Source organism: Nicotiana attenuata, chromosome 7 (genome assembly GCF_001879085.1).
Source record: "Nicotiana attenuata strain UT chromosome 7, NIATTr2, whole genome shotgun sequence".
Lineage (NCBI taxonomy): Eukaryota > Viridiplantae > Streptophyta > Magnoliopsida > Solanales > Solanaceae > Nicotiana > Nicotiana attenuata.
Window position 1 is genome coordinate 2,901,512 of NC_031995.1, and position 15,820 is coordinate 2,917,331.

Genomic DNA, 15,820 nt, shown 5'->3' on the forward strand with positions numbered 1-15,820 from the left:
AACAGGGAATCAGGTTCCTCATCAAGGTTCGAAAACGATCGGAACACACGCGGGTCACGAGACGATGATGGAAGTCTAAAGGCAAGGTTCGGTGGTTACAATTTCAACGTAAGCACCTCTGAACTCGTAGCGGTTTAGGAAGCATGGGAGATAAGGTACGGTGGCCAAAGGAAATGCGATCGAATCCAAACAGACGAAACCCTGATCATTGGTGCGAATTTCATAACGATCACGGGCATAAAACAGCAGATTGCAGGTTTCTGCAAGGTGAAGTTGATCATTTGCTAAAACAGGGGTATCTCACTGAGTTATCAGTGAGAAAGGTAAACAAGCATACATGAAGAACAGGCAAGAGCCTCCAAAACCACCTTCACCCAAGAGAACTGTCAACGTTATAAGTGGGGGTGAAGAGATCAACGATGTATCATATAAAAAGGTTTCAAAAGTAACAATTACCCACGGGAAGCGGCCTCGACATGTCTTGGAGGGAGAAAATATTACGTTCGATGATGCAGATGCCGAGGGTCTATTAACTCCACATAACGACGCACTGGTAATATCTTTACTTGTACATGACACTAACGTGAAACGAGTTTTGATTGATCCAGGTAGTTCTGTGAATATTATTTTGATACGAGTATTGCGTGAGATGCAAGCTGAAGAAAAAGTAATACCAAAGGCACATACTCTATCTGGGTTTGATAATTCCAGCGTCGTTACAAAAGGAGAGGTAACGCTCACCACATTTGCTGAAGGAGTCATCAAAGACACAAAGTTTCAGGTCGTAGATATGGAAATGGCTTACAACATGATTCTTGGGAGGCCATGGATCCATGGATGCTGTTCCATCAACCTTACATCAAGTTATTAAATTTCTATCACCATGGGGAATATGTCAAATCAGAGGCGATCAACAGACATCTGGAAGCATCAATTCCGTTGCAGATTCAACTGTTAAGGGTGAAGATAAATAGCAATTACAGAATTCAGGTGAGGGTAATACGGTGTCAACCTCAACTGAACAAGGGCAAACAGATGTGGATTCAAGACCTGATACCATTCAAGAACCAGAAGAGAACGATAACATCAAAACAACGATAGAAGAGTTAGAGGCTGTGGTTTTATCTATACATTGGCCCGATAGAAAAGTGTATATAGGAGCTAATCTTAGCCCGGAGGTAAAGCGTAAATTGATTGAATTTTTAAAAGCTAATGCAGATTGTTTTGCTTGGTCCCATTCTGAAATGACAGGGATACCACCGGAGGTCATGACTCATAAATTGAATGAAGATCCATCATACCCTCCAGTCAAGCAAAAGAAAAGAAAGCAAGGAACTTTCAAGAATCAGGTGATTCAAGAAGAAGTCCAAAAATTGCTAAAAATTGGCTCTATTCGTGAGGTGAAGTATCCTAACTAGTTAGCCAACACTGTTGTAGTTCCAAAAAAGAACGGTAAGTGACGGGTTTGGGTAGATTACACAGATCTTAATAAAGCCTGCCCTAAAGATTCTTTTCCACTGCCACACATAGATCAATTGATTGATGCAACTGCAGGTCATGAACTATTAAGTTTTTTAGATGCATATTCAGGGTATAATCAGATTAAAATGGATCCAGGAGATGAATAAAAAACTTCCTTCATAACAGACAGGGGGACTTACTATTATAAAGTAATGCCCTTTGGTCTATAGAATGCAGGAGCAACGTATCAGAGATTAGTTACCGAAATGTTTCAAGAGCATTTGGGAAAAACTATGGAGGTATATATAGATGATATGCTTGTTAAAACTCAGCATTCAGGAGATCATATATCGCATCTATCTAAAACCTTTAAAATTTTGCAAAAATATAACATGAAGTTAAATCCTGAAAAATGTGCATTTGGTGTGGCATCAGGTAAATTTTTAGGTTTTCTTGTTTCTAACCGTGGTATTGAGGTGAATCCTGCACAGATTAAGGCCATTGAGACAATCCCTGAAATACTTATTGCATAAGCATGAATTATCAGGTAGGTTGGCTAAGTGGGCAATAGAGTTAAGTGAATACGAAATCACGTACCAACCTAGAACTGCTATAAAATCACAAGTGTTAACTGATTTCGTGGCTGATTTTAACCACAACATGCAGTTAGAAGCACAAAAAAAAATTACAGGTGTTCAATGGAGCTAATCCAGGAACTTGGACTTTATTCGTTGATGGTTCATCTAATGTAAAAGGAGCAGGTTTAGGGATTGTTTTGGTACCACCTACGGGTGAAACCATTCGACAAGCTATCAAATATCATTCAATAACTAACAATGAGGCAGAGTATGAGGCTGTGATTGCAGGTTTAGAACTGGCACGAGAACTTGGCATAAATCAGATTATAATCAAGAGCGATTCGCAACTCGTGGTTAATCAAATGCTGGGGACTTATACAGCCAGGGAAGCAAGGATGCAACAATATTTAGAAAAGGTGTGGGAGCTAATAAGGCAATTTCAAACTTGGAAAGTTACACAAATACCAAGGGATGAAAATCTTGAAGCAGACGCTTTAGCTAATCTCGCATCTGCGGCTGACGTGGCAAGCAATGCAAATACCTCAGTTATTCATTTATTTCATTCAGTTCTCGACCCTGACAAGAATGAGGTAAATTTTAATAATTTAACTTGGGATTGGAGGAACGAGATTGTAGCTTTTTTGCAGTATGGAACTGTCCCTCATGACAAGAAAAAAGCCCATGCACTTCGCAAAAAGGATGCTCACTACTGTTTAAATAAAGGCAACCAATATCGTAAAATGTTCGGTGGCCCCTTAGCTAGATGCCTTGGTCCTTCTCAAACAGAATACGTAATGAGGGAAATACATGAGGGGCATTGTGGAAATCACGCTGGAAGAAGATCATTGGTAAGAACCTTAATCAGGGAAGGTTACTATTGGCCAAAAATGGAAGAAGAAGCGGAAAGTTTCGTGACCAAATGTGATAAATGTCAAAGGTATAGTAACAACATGCATAGACCCGCGAAATTATTACATCCGGTCATCGCACCATGGCCATTCATGAAATGGGGAATGGATATTGTGGGTCCATTACCACAAGCAAAAGGACAGGTAAAATTTGTGCTCATACTTACTGATTATTTTACGGGTAGAGGCAGGAGCCTTCAAACAGGTACGAGAAAAGGAAGTCAAAGATTTTATTTGGCGAAACATCATATGCTGATTTGGCGTACCAAAGGAGATCGTATTTGACAATGGTCCTCAATTTATTGGAGCTCAAGTCACAGAATTTTTTCAAAGTTGGCAAATTAAAAGGATTACGTCCACACCTTATCATCCCGTAGGTAATGGGCAAGCAGAATCTACAAACAAGGTTATTGTCAATAATTTAAAGAAGCGTTTGGAAGAATCAAAAGGAAATTGGTCAGAGGTGCTACCTAGTGTTTTATGGGCATATCGCACAACAACAAAAACGAGCACAGGAGAAACACCCTTTTCGTTAGTTTATGGAGCTGAGGCTTTGATTCCAGTTGAGATAGGAGAACCAAGCACACGATTCATGCAAGCGACACAAGAATCTAATGACGAAGAGATGCAGGTCAATTTGGATCTACCGGAAGGCAGGAGAGAAGCTGCGTTAATAAGAATGGCAGCACAAAAACAAGTGATCGAACGATATTACAACAGGAAAGCACGCCTGAGATTCTTTAAAGTTGGGGACTTTGTACTTAAAAAGGTTTTCCAGTCTACAAAGGCAGCCAATACGGGTAAATTGAGTCCAACTTGGGAAGGACCCTATAAAGTTCGTGATATTGCAGGCAAGGGAGCATATGAATTGGAGACAATGGATGGCAAAGTACTACCTTCAAATTGGAATGCTGTTCATTTGAAGAAATATTACTTCTAAGGAATACCCATGGTCAGGTATCACCATTTTATATTTAATTTTTTTTGAATTGTTAAAATTTTACTAACGATTTTAGATGATAGGCAAAAAGCTAGCCCGTACTAAATGATGAGTCACGACCTGTAAGGCATACGGAATAACCTAAAATTCCTGGCCTAGGGTTACAATTATTCTGATAGAAATTTAAACGGGTTAAGCAGTCTTCATCAANTCGCTTGCGTCGGTCACTTTTTATGGCTTAAAGCAGTCTCCTCGAGCCTGGTTTGGTAAGTTCAGCACAGTTATTCGAGAATTTGGCATGATTCAGAGTGAAGCTGATCACTCTGTATTCTATCGGCATTCTGCCTCGAGTCTCTGTATTTATCTGGTGGTCTATGTTGACGACATTGTTATTACCGGCAATGACCAGGATGGTATTACTAAATTGAAGCAACATCTCTTGCAACACTTTCAGACTAAGGATCTGGGCAAACTAAAGTATTTTCTGGGTATTGAGGTCGCTCAGTCTAGCTCAGGTGTTGTGATCTCACAACGAAAGTATGCCTTAGATATTCTTGAAGAGACAGGAATGACAGGTTGTAGACCGGTTGACACTCCGATGGATCCGAATTCTAGACTTCTGCTAGGACAGGGAGAGCCTCTTAGCGATGCTGCAAGATATAGACGGTTGGTTGGTAAATTAAATTACCTTACAGTGACAAGACCTGACATTTCCTTTTCTGTGAGTGTTGTGAGTCAGTTTATGGATTCTCCGTGTGATAGTCATTGGGATGCAGTTGTTCGCATTCTTCAGTATATAAAATCAGCTCCAGGCAAAGGTTTATTGTTTGAGGGTCGAGGCCATAAGCAGATCGTTGGATACTCAGATGCTGATTGGGCAGGATCACCTTCTGATAGACGTTCTACGTCTGGATATTGTGTCTTGGTAGGAGGAAATTTGGTGTCCTGGAAGAGCAAGAAACAGAATGTGGTTGCTCGGTCTAGTGCAGAAGCAGAATATCGAGCAATGGCTATGGCGACATGTGAGCTAATTTGGATCAAACAGTTGCTCAAGGAGTTGAAATTTGGTGAGATTAGTCAGATGGGACTTGTGTGTGATAATCAAGCTGCTCTTCATATTGCGTCAAATCCAGTGTTCCATGAGAGAACTAAACACATTGAGATTGACTGTCACTTTGTTAGAGAAAAGATACTCTCGGGAGATATTGCTACAAAGTTTGTGAAGTCGAATGATCAACTTGCAAATATTTTCACCAAGTCCCTAACTGGTCCTCGTATTAACTACATATGTAACAAGCTCGGTACATATGATTTATATGCACCAACTTGAGGGGGAGTGTTAGAATAGTCATGTAAATAGGAGTAAATAAATAACCCTAATCCAATATATATTAGGAGTAGGACATGTTATGTGTGTATATATATAGGGCTCATTGTAACATATGTCAATACATCAATAATATATTTTCTCCCGTGCTTTCTCACAGTTTTCATTCACACATTAATACATTCAAGTTTCCAAGAGCTCAACAGGATTGTGTGAGCCAATGGAGTCACCACTGGCCGTAGTGAACTTTGGGAAATCTCTGTTAGTGCCAAGTGTTCAAGAGCTTGAAAAAGAGCACCTAACCAAGATTCCAGCCAGGTATGTTCGCCCAGAACAAGAATCTCTGGTCATATCTGACGGATCAGTGGTTCATGCTGTCCCTGTTATCGATCTTAAAAAGTTGATTTCAGGGGATTCCATGGATTCTGAGCGTCAAAAGCTTCACTCAGCTTGTCAAGAATGGGGTTTCCTCCAGGTTTGCCACTTATACAATTATTCTTAACTTTTCGCTGCCTGTTGTATCCATAAATTGAGGCTTATGTGGTTTGTAAAATACTGATTTGGAATTTCTCTTAGTTCCTAAAACCTGAGTAAAAATCCTTTCCTTTGTCAATCAGTGAAACTGACATTACCTTTTTTATTTTTTTGATTTGCACCGGGTGTCCGAGTCTCTAAGAGCCCCGACTAATTCTGGGGGTGCACAGGCCCTCGGCAAGGAGTTTTCTGCAAGTGCACCACGGTTAATTCAGGTTTTACCCAGTCCGATGGACTGATATTACCTTTTCTGTCTCAACTACGTGGTATTTTTATAAATTTAAAGCCTTTTAATATATTCACCACGACGCGGGTCTGCGTTCAGCCCTTTCCTATTTGCCCTGGTGATGGATGCCATAACGCATCATATTCAAGGGGAGGTGCCATAGTGCATGCTATTTGCTGATGACATAGTCCTAATTGACGAGACACGACGCGGCGTCAACGAGAGGCTAGAGGTTTGGAGACATGCCCTTGAGTCAAAAGGTTTCAGGTTGAGCAGGACGAAGACGGAATACCTCGAGCGCAAATTTGGGGCCGAGCCGACGGAAGCGGGAGTGGAAGTGAGGCTTGACTCTCAAGTCTTCCCTAAGAGGGGTAGTTTCAAGTACCTTGGGTCAGTTATTCAGGGGACCGGGGAGATCGACGAGGATGTCACACACCGTATAGGGGTGGGGTGGATGAAGTGGAGGTTAGCGACGGGAGTCCTGTGTGACAAGAAAGTGCCAACGTTACTGAAAGGTAAGTTTTATAGACCAGTGGTTAGGCCTGCCATGTTGTATGCGACCGAGTGTTGGCCGGTTAATAACTCACACATCCAGAAGATGAAAGTTGTAGAGATGAGGATGTTAAGGTGGATGTGTGGGCATACAAGGATGGATAAGATTAGGAATGAAGATATTTGAGAGAAGGTGGGTGTGGCCCCCATGGAGGACAAGATGTGGGAAGCAAGACTCAGATGGTTCGGGCACATTCAGAGGAGGAGCACTGATGCACCAGTGAGAAGGTGTGAGTGACTGGCTGTGGTGGGCACGAGGAGAGGTAGAGGGAGACCTAAAAAGTATTGGGGAGAGGTGATCAGGCAGGACATGGCGCGACTTAGGATTACTGAGGACATGGCCCTTAACAGGGAATTGTGGAGGTCGAGCATTAAGGTTGTAGGTTAGGGAGAAGTTGTGAATATTTCTACAGCGCACTAAAGTGAGACTAGCCAGTTAGGAGTTAGTCGTAGGATGCTTCTGATCAGCTACTGATGCTGGGCTTTATCTGTTGGTTAATAGTATACTTTCCATCCTTTTCGTATTTCCTATATTTCTTATACTGCTGTTATTTTGTTATTTTATGTTATGTTATGTATTCTATGTTATTTTATTATGAGTCTATTGATAGTACTAATATATCGTTTCTTGTTGATTTCTTGAGCCGAGGGTCTCCTGGAAACAGCCTCTCTGCCCCTCGGGGTAGGGGTAAGGTCTGCGTACATATTACCCTCCCCAGACCCCACTTGTGGGATTATACTGGGTTGTTGTTGTTGTTAATATATTTACCACTAGTAATATGCAACTCTAACTAGTTTCAAGAATTCTAATTCATTAAGCTATTAAAATCTAGATTTTACTACAATGTTTTATCATATTGTATTAGTTTTGAAATTATTGCTTTTTCATTAATTACAGGACAGACAAGTCTAAAATATTTTTAATTTAATGACAAATATTAAGTACACTTTCTTGACATCAATATAATTTTTTTAGTTGCATTCGGTCCTTTTCCACTTTTCTATTAAGATTCTTAACATAATTTTCATCTATTTTGCTCGAGTTAAACATCGAAGACATGATAAAACATAAGACTCCATGTTCCCTTCCTTCTCATTTAGACTTTGTTTCTGGTTGAACTAAGCTTTAACTGTGTAAAGCTTGTAAAATCTCCTAGCATTTATTTGTTGAAGTTAGGTTATAAACCACGGACTGACACCTTCAATACTGGAGGAGTTCAAGAGAGAGGTCACAGAATTGTTCAAACTTCCAATGGCAGAAAAGAAGAAGCTATGGCAACAGGAAGACAGCTATGAGGGGTTTGGGCAGCTAAATGTTGTATCAGAGGAGCAAAAGCTTGATTGGAGCGATATGTTTGGCATAACCACTCTTCCCCCGCATATCCGGAACTTGTTTCAAAAGTTGCCTTTAAAGCTCAGGTGCCGGATCTCTCCTCTCTATCTTTCTACTGAGGTCTTAATATAATAAAGGGAAAAAGTTCAAATCCCTCAACAGTTGGACCATTCTTGAACCGGAGTAAGGTGCCTTTCTTTTATCCTCCTGGGACCTGTAAGAAAATAGGTTGTAAGATCTGTAAGTTCATAATTTACAAACACAAAATGAGAAGGATGAATCTGTAACTTGAGCCATAATATTTCTTGTGCCTTAATGTTGCTTGGAATACCGAACTTATTCTTATATACTCTTCCGTAGAACTTGTATTTTGAGTACGTGTGCATTGATCTTCACTCTACTACTCTAAATGTTTTATATAATATGATTAGATACTTTAAGCATTGTTGTAGTGGAGGAGGGACCAAGATCCCTTTGTATAGTATTTGTAACGTCTCTTGATATGGATAATACATTGATAGCCATAAAATTACCAAGTTATGAATCAATGTTTATCATTGGGATTTACTTGTAAGTACCTTAAAAGTTTAAAGTAACCTGAATGTGTAATATTTGTATACTTTCAGCGAATAGAACTTAACTCTAATGTACATATGGTTAGATTTAAGATTATTCTAACATACTCCACCGATAATCTTAAAGCTGAGTTTTAAATCGCATGGAAGGATGTGTTAACAATGTGGTGCTGCATTTTAGATCATAAATTTAATTTAGATGTGGTAAAAAATGCAACATGATTATGGCTATGCTACTCTGGAAATGCAGGGACATCATGGAAGCATACTGCAAAGAAATCAAGAGCCTAGCAATAAGCATCCTATCTCAAATGGCAAAGGCTTTAAGGATGGATGAAAAGGAAATGAGAGATATATTCAGTGATGGTATGCAGTCAATAAGGGTGGATATTGGAGTGGTATTATGCTGCAAATGGTTTTTGAAAGTTGGCAAGTAACATGTGAAATATTCAAATAGCCCTAGTTGTGAAGATGGCAACTGGATTATTCCACGGATTTTTTCGAGAACTACAAAAGAATGTTTTCTTTCTTTGGATCACGTGCATCACTACCTCAATTTGTCATTGTCTATTAACGCCAGCAAAAGTTTAAATAATTTCTGTAGTAGGAGCTAGGAAAAAGCTTTGGCTTTTGGTTTTTTTTATCAACTGTAAAGATGGCCTGATACAATCCTTTGTACTACACATATATATAATATTGTTACCATTCTTACAAAAGAAGGAACTCAACAGGGTTGAGCGAGTCCATGTGAGTATGAACATGTGTATATATTTTACGAGCACACTTACAATTCCAGATCGAACTCTATACGTTTGCTATCTAAAACAACTTCTCTTAGAAAAAACCTCATTTATCGATAAGCTCGAGAAAGCTAGGTAGCGCATTGAAAGTTCCTAGCGTCCAAGAGCTGGCAAAGCAACAAGTAGCCGTTCCGCCGCGATCGTGATGATATCGAAACGTCTGTTTTGACATCCAATTCCTCATCCATATTGCCTCAAGTTCCAGTAATTGACATGGAAAAACTGCTGGCCATTGGAAATGATGATTCAGAGCTTCGGAGGCTTCATTTTGCTTGCAAAGAATGGGGATTTTTTCGGGTACATATATTTCAATGATCAAATGCTTGCTGATTTTAAGATTTTAAGAAATGGTCTAAATGGTTAGTGATCAGAAGTGGGATTCAGGATTTTAAGTTTTTGGTTTCTGGACTCATAATCTTGTTTGGTTATTTGGATAAATTATTCATACATATTAAGTAGCATTATTAAATAAATACATAAGATTTGAGCTAAATCTATTGGATTCTGCCAAATCCGTAACTTCAACTGCATATCCACCTTGTTAGTGATGACTTATTAGTCATCAACAACTACCACCCAAAGAACATATTTATGTTATAACAAAATTTAAAAATCTTTTTAATAATCGTTTCAGTTGGTGAATCATGGAGTGAGTTCATCATTGGTGGAGGAAGTGAAGTCAGAAATCCGAGCATTTTTCGATCTACCATTGGAAGAGAAGAAGAAGTTTGAGCAAGTAGAAGGGGATGTTGAAGGATATGGACAAAACTTTGTCTTTTCTGAAGAGCAAAAATTAGACTGGGCAGATATGTTTTACATGACCACTCTCCCTACCCATTTGAGAAAACCTCACTTATTCCCTAAGCTCCCTCTCTCACTTAGGTACCTCTCTCTCTCTCTCTAATAAGTCGCACAAAATTCTGAGTTACAAAACAAACGAGAGTTACAAGAGATTACGAAATAAAAAGAAAAATGAAACATGAAAAAATTACACAAGGTATACATACTATTTTGCCAATTGTATTTTGCTTCTGCACTGACCATTTAAGATCTTTTGGAAATAAAATTTTATAAACAGCTAGCCGCTATATAGTAAGACCTCATTTGTTTTTGTTATGGTTAAGTCGTTTGAATCTAAATACACATCTGAATTAAGATGTTATATCAATATTAAGATATCTTAATCTAAATATATATCTGATTGGATTAGTGCTCAACTATATATATGTACCTTAAGCTTAGATGTATATTCTAACTTGTGCCTTGATCTTCACTCCCTCCTGTATTGGGGAAAACTGTATTTATATGTATATGGTGACGTGTCATGACACGTAGACTGGTCAAACAGTCAAAGAATTAAGGTTGGTTAACAGATACGAGCAACAACAGATACAAGCAAGTTAAATGGAGGAGGCGCGAGCAGTCATACAAGTAATTCAACGACGTACCTATTCAAGACATTTAAAGGTCAAAGATCGTGAAGAGTCAAAGGAATGAATCTGACAACAAAAAAGAGCCCAGATACAACATTTAATGAGTATTAAATACTGGAAACGTTAGAGAATATGTACTTAATGTATATGATTGCATAACGTAACATTAAAGTCAATAACTGCCCATAATAGCCTTATTATAACAAAGGTAAGGCTCGTATCCCCAAAATAGCTATAAAAGGGGAAGGAACAAACAACTGTAGACACAAGAAAACACTATTGGAATATACTTTGATTTACTTGCTTTCTGATCATATTATCCACAAATTTCTTTCTCTACATACTTTCCTGATTATCAGTAACCCCTATTCTTCTAAATTCTAGCTTTGACTAAAAATCTATTTTTTGGTTAAACAAATTAGTTCCGTTACCGGAAATCTGATAATCAATTATATCTCAACTTGATTTTCTGTGTTGTATCAACTATGTCGAACAACAATGACAACATCCAAGGAAACCAAGAAAATCATATGAACCAACAACTTTAGGGAGATCTGCGAAACAATAATGCATTAGTTCCTTCTCCACAAGGTTCACCACGACGGTCTCGTGAAGGAACTCCTGAAGGATCTCACACTGAAGAACACGTTCAATTTGAGAATGTTGAAGCTATGGATGATGCTTTACCAAAAATTATCGCTACTCAGGTCAACAAAGCCCTGCAAGCTTTTGTTAATCAATTACCTGCTGCTCCACCCACACCTACTCCAAACAACAATACTTTGGAGCATCCTCGCTCTGGACTGGTTAATTCAGGTAGCGGTGGAACCCCCAGCGAAACACAGGAGGGAGACCCAGGTAATCCAGTTAATTCTGATTTGCAAAATCTAGTACTAACATTGCAGAAACAGCTTAAGGAGCAAAATGACCGCAGAGAACAAATACCCGGAGTACCGCCCGTGATCAAGGGGGTAGATATAGATAAATATTCTCAACAGCCCTGGAAGCCAAGTGCCGCCCCTCTCCCAATTCCAAAGAAGTTCAAGATGCCTGATATTCCAAAGTATGATGGGACAACGACCCGCGAGATCACGTTGCTGCATTTACAACAGGTGTCAAGGGCAATGATTTGACTAAGCAGGAGATTGAATCAGTCTTGGTCAAAAAATTCGGTGAAACACTCACTAAAGGGGCAATAACATGGTATTCTCTTTTACCTGAAAATTCTATAAATTCTTTTGCTGAGCTTGCAGATTTATTTATCAAAGCACACTTGGGAGCTCAAAAAGTTGAAAAGAGAATGGAAGACATCTTCAAAATCAAGCAAGGAGATTCGGAGTTGCTTAGAGAATTCGTGGACAGATTTCAACGGGAAAGAATGACGTTGCCACGAGTACCTGACAATTGGGCGGCCATAGCCTTCACCAGCAATTTGAATGAGAAGAGTTCAGAAGCTACGAGACGACTCAAGGAAAGCCTTCGAGAATTCCCAGCAACAACGTGGAATGATGTCTACAACAGATACAGTACAAAGATGAGGATTGAAGAAGATATTATTTTACGACATAAAACAGAAGAAAAAGTAAGTTCAAGGCGTGTAGAAAATGAAAAAAGATCTGGTAAAAACAGGTACGAGCCTTACATGGGACCTGCGGGGAAGGACTCACGGTCAAGGCAAGATAATCAAAGGTACGATCACAAACCTAGAAACAGGGAATCAAGCTCCTCATCAAGGTTTGGGAATGATCGAAACACACGCGGGTCACGAGATGATGATGGAAGTCTAAAGGCAAGGTTCGGTGGTTACAACTTCAACGTAAGCACCTCTGAACTCGTAGCTGTTTTAAGAAGCATGGGAGATAAGGTACGGTGGCCAAAGGAAATGCGATCGAATCCAAACAGACGAAACCCTGATCATTGGTGCGAATTTCATAACGATCACGGGCATAAAACAGCAGATTGCAGGTTTCTGCAAGGTGAAGTTGATCATTTGCTAAAACAGGGGTATCTCACTGAGTTATTCAGTGAAAAAGGTAAACAAGCATACATGAAGAACAGGCAAGAGCCTCCAAAACCACCTTCACCCAAGAGAACTGTCAACGTTATAAGTGGGGGTGAAGAGATCAACGATGTATCATATAAAAAGGTTTCAAAAGTAACAATTACCCACGGGAAGCGGCCTCGACATGTCTTGGAGGGAGAAAATATTACGTTCGATGATGCAGATGCCGAGGGTCTATTAACTCCATATAACGACGCACTGGTAATATCTTTACTTGTACATGACACTAACGTGAAACGAGTTTTGATTGATCCAGGTAGTTCTGTGAACATTATTTTGATACGAGTATTGCGTGAGATGCAAGCTGAAGAAAAAAGTAATACCAAAGGCACATACTCTATCTGGGTTTGATAATTCCAGCGTCGTTACAAAAGGAGAGGTAACGCTCACCACATTTGCTGAAGGAGTCATCAAAGACACAAAGTTCCAGGTAGTAGACATGGAGATGGCTTACAATATGATTCTTGGGAGACCATGGATCCACGAGATGGACGTTGTTCCTTCAACTTTGCGTCAAGTTATTAAATTTCTATCACCATGGGGAATATGTCAAATCAGAGGCGATCAACAGACATCTGGAAGCATCAATTCCGTTGCAGATTCAACTGTTAAGGGTGAAGATAAATAGCAATTACAGAATTCAGGTGAGGGTAATACGGTGTCAACCTCAACTGAACAAGCGCAAACAGATGTGGATTCAAGACCTGATACCATTCAAGAACCAGAAGAGAACGATAACATCAAAACAACGATAGAAGAGTTAGAGGCTGTGGTTTTATCTATACATTGGCCCGATAGAAAAGTGTATATAGGAGCTAATCTTAGCCCGGAGGTAAAGCGTAAATTGATTGAATTTTTAAAAGCTAATGCAGATTGTTTTGCTTGGTCCCATTCTGAAATGACAGGGATACCACCGGAGGTCATGACTCATAAATTGAATGAAGATCCATCATACCCTCCAGTCAAGCAAAAGAAAAGAAAGCAAGGAACTTTCAAGAATCAGGTGATTCAAGAAGAAGTCCAAAAATTGCTAAAAATTGGCTCTATTCGTGAGGTAAAGTATCCTAACTGGTTAGCCAACACTGTTGTAGTTCCAAAAAAGAACGGTAAGTGGCGGGTTTGTGTAGATTACACAGATCTTAATAAAGCCTGCCCTAAAGATTCTTTTCCACTGCCACACATAGATCAATTGATTGATGCAACTGCAAGTCATGAACTATTAAGTTTTTTAGATGCATATTCAGGGATAATCAGATTAAAATGGATCCAGGAGATGAAGAAAAAACTTCCTTCATAACAGACAGGGGGACTTACTGTTATAAAGTAATGCCCTTTGGTCTAAAGAATGCAGGAGCAACGTATCAGAGGTTAGTTACCAAAATGTTTCAAGAGCATTTGGGAAAAACTATGGAGGTATATATAGATGATATGCTTGTTAGAATTCAGCATTCAGGAGATCATATATCGCATCTATCTGAAACCTTTAAAATTTTGCGAAAATATAACATGAAGTTAAAATCCTGAAAAATGTGCATTTGGTGTGGCATCAGGTAAATTTTTAGGTTTTCTTATTTCTAACCGTGGTATTGAGGTGAATCCTGCACAGATTAAGGCCATTGAGGCAGTCCCTGAAATACTTACAAGCAAAAAAGAAGTTCAAAGATTAACAGGAAGGATTGCAGCCTTGGGAAGGTTCATTTCTAAACCATCAGAGAAATGTTTTCAGTTCTTCTCAGCTCTTAAGAAGCAGGATCGTTTTGAATGGAATGAAGAGTGTCAGCAAGCACTCAAGAATTTGAAAGTGTACTTACCAAATCCATCATTACTAGCAAAACCAAAGGCTGGGGAAAGACTGCTCATTTACCTTGCTATTTCGGAAGTAGCGGTAAGTGCGGTTTTGGTTCGAGAAGAACAAGGTAAACAATCCCATATCTATTATGTTAGTAAATCTTTGCTAGATGCGAAAACGCGGTATCCTCAATTAGAAAAGCTTGCACTTGCATTAATCATGGCATCCAGGAAGTTAAGGCCTTACTTTCAGTGTCATCTTATTGCTGTAGTAACCGCCTATGCTTTACGTAATATATTGCATAAGCATGAATTATCAGGTAGGTTGGCTAAGTGGGCAATAGAGTTAAGTGAATACGAAATCACGTACCAACCTAGAACTGCTATAAAATCAATAGCGTTAGCAGATTTCGTGGCTGATTTTAGCAACGTCATGCAATTAGAAGCACAAAAAGAATTACAGGTGTTCAATGGAGCTAATCCAGGAACTTGGACTTTATTCGTTGATGGTTCATCTAATGTAAAAGGAGCAGGTTTAGAACTGGCACGAGAACTTGGCATAAATCAGATTATAATCAAGAGCGATTCGCAACTCGTGGTTAATCAAATGCTGGGGACTTATACAGCCAGGGAAGCAAGGATGCAGCAATATTTAGAAAAGGTGCAGGAGCTAATAAGGCAATTTCAAACTTGGAAAGTTGCACAAATACCAAGGGATGAAAATCTTGAAGCAGACGCTTTAGCTAATCTCGCATCTGCGGCTGACGTGGCAAGCAATGCAAATACCTCAGCTATTCATTTATTTCATTCAGTTCTCGACCCTGACAAGAATGAGGTAAATTTTAATAATTTAACTTGGGATTGGAGTAACAAGATTGTAGTTTTTTTGCCGTATAGAACCGTCCCTGATGACAAGAAAAAAGCCCATGCACTTCGCAAAAAGGCTGCTCGCTACTGTTTAAATCAAGGCAACTTATATCGTAAAATGTTCGGTGGCCCCTTAGATAGGTGCCTCGGTCCTTCTCAAACAGAATACATAATGAGGGAAATACATGAGGGGCATTATGGAAATCACGCTGGAGGAAGATCATTGGTAAGAACCTTAATCAGGGCAGGTTACTATTGGCCGAAAATGGAAGAAGAAGCGAAAAGTTTCGTGGCCAAATGTGATAAATGTCAAAGGTACGGTAACAACATGCATAGACCTGCGGAGTTATTACATCCGGTCACCGCACCATGTCCATTCATGAAGTGGGGAATGGATATCGTGGGTCCCTTACCACAAGCAAAAGGACAGGTAAAA

General features: G+C 39.4%; 2 protein-coding genes across 2 annotated transcripts; both read left to right on the forward strand.

Moving 5' to 3' along the window:
- Positions 5,435–9,103, forward strand: LOC109229778 (protein SRG1-like). The gene is made up of 3 exons (XM_019395333.1): positions 5,435–5,689; positions 7,704–7,945; positions 8,685–9,103. The coding sequence occupies exons 1-3, from the start codon at positions 5,435–5,437 to the stop codon at positions 8,869–8,871; spliced, it is 684 nt and encodes a 227-aa protein (XP_019250878.1). The 3' UTR covers positions 8,872–9,103.
- On the forward strand, positions 9,247–10,645 carry LOC109230387 (thebaine 6-O-demethylase-like). The gene is made up of 2 exons (XM_019395893.1): positions 9,247–9,531; positions 9,869–10,645. The coding sequence occupies exons 1-2, from the start codon at positions 9,448–9,450 to the stop codon at positions 10,136–10,138; spliced, it is 354 nt and encodes a 117-aa protein (XP_019251438.1). The 5' UTR covers positions 9,247–9,447; the 3' UTR covers positions 10,139–10,645.

Excerpts from the sequence above, each read along its gene's own strand:
- LOC109230387 (XM_019395893.1), top strand. The coding sequence starts at position 9,448 with ATGGAAAAACTGCTGGCCATTGGAAATGATGATTCAGAGCTTCGGAGG. Across the intron at positions 9,532-9,868 it reads AAGAATGGGGATTTTTTCGG|TTGGTGAATCATGGAGTGAG; the intron begins GTACATATATTT and ends TAATCGTTTCAG.
- LOC109229778 (XM_019395333.1), top strand. The coding sequence starts at position 5,435 with ATGGAGTCACCACTGGCCGTAGTGAACTTTGGGAAATCTCTGTTAGTG. Across the intron at positions 5,690-7,703 it reads AAGAATGGGGTTTCCTCCAG|GTTATAAACCACGGACTGAC; the intron begins GTTTGCCACTTA and ends TGTTGAAGTTAG. Across the intron at positions 7,946-8,684 it reads AAGTTGCCTTTAAAGCTCAG|GGACATCATGGAAGCATACT; the intron begins GTGCCGGATCTC and ends CTGGAAATGCAG.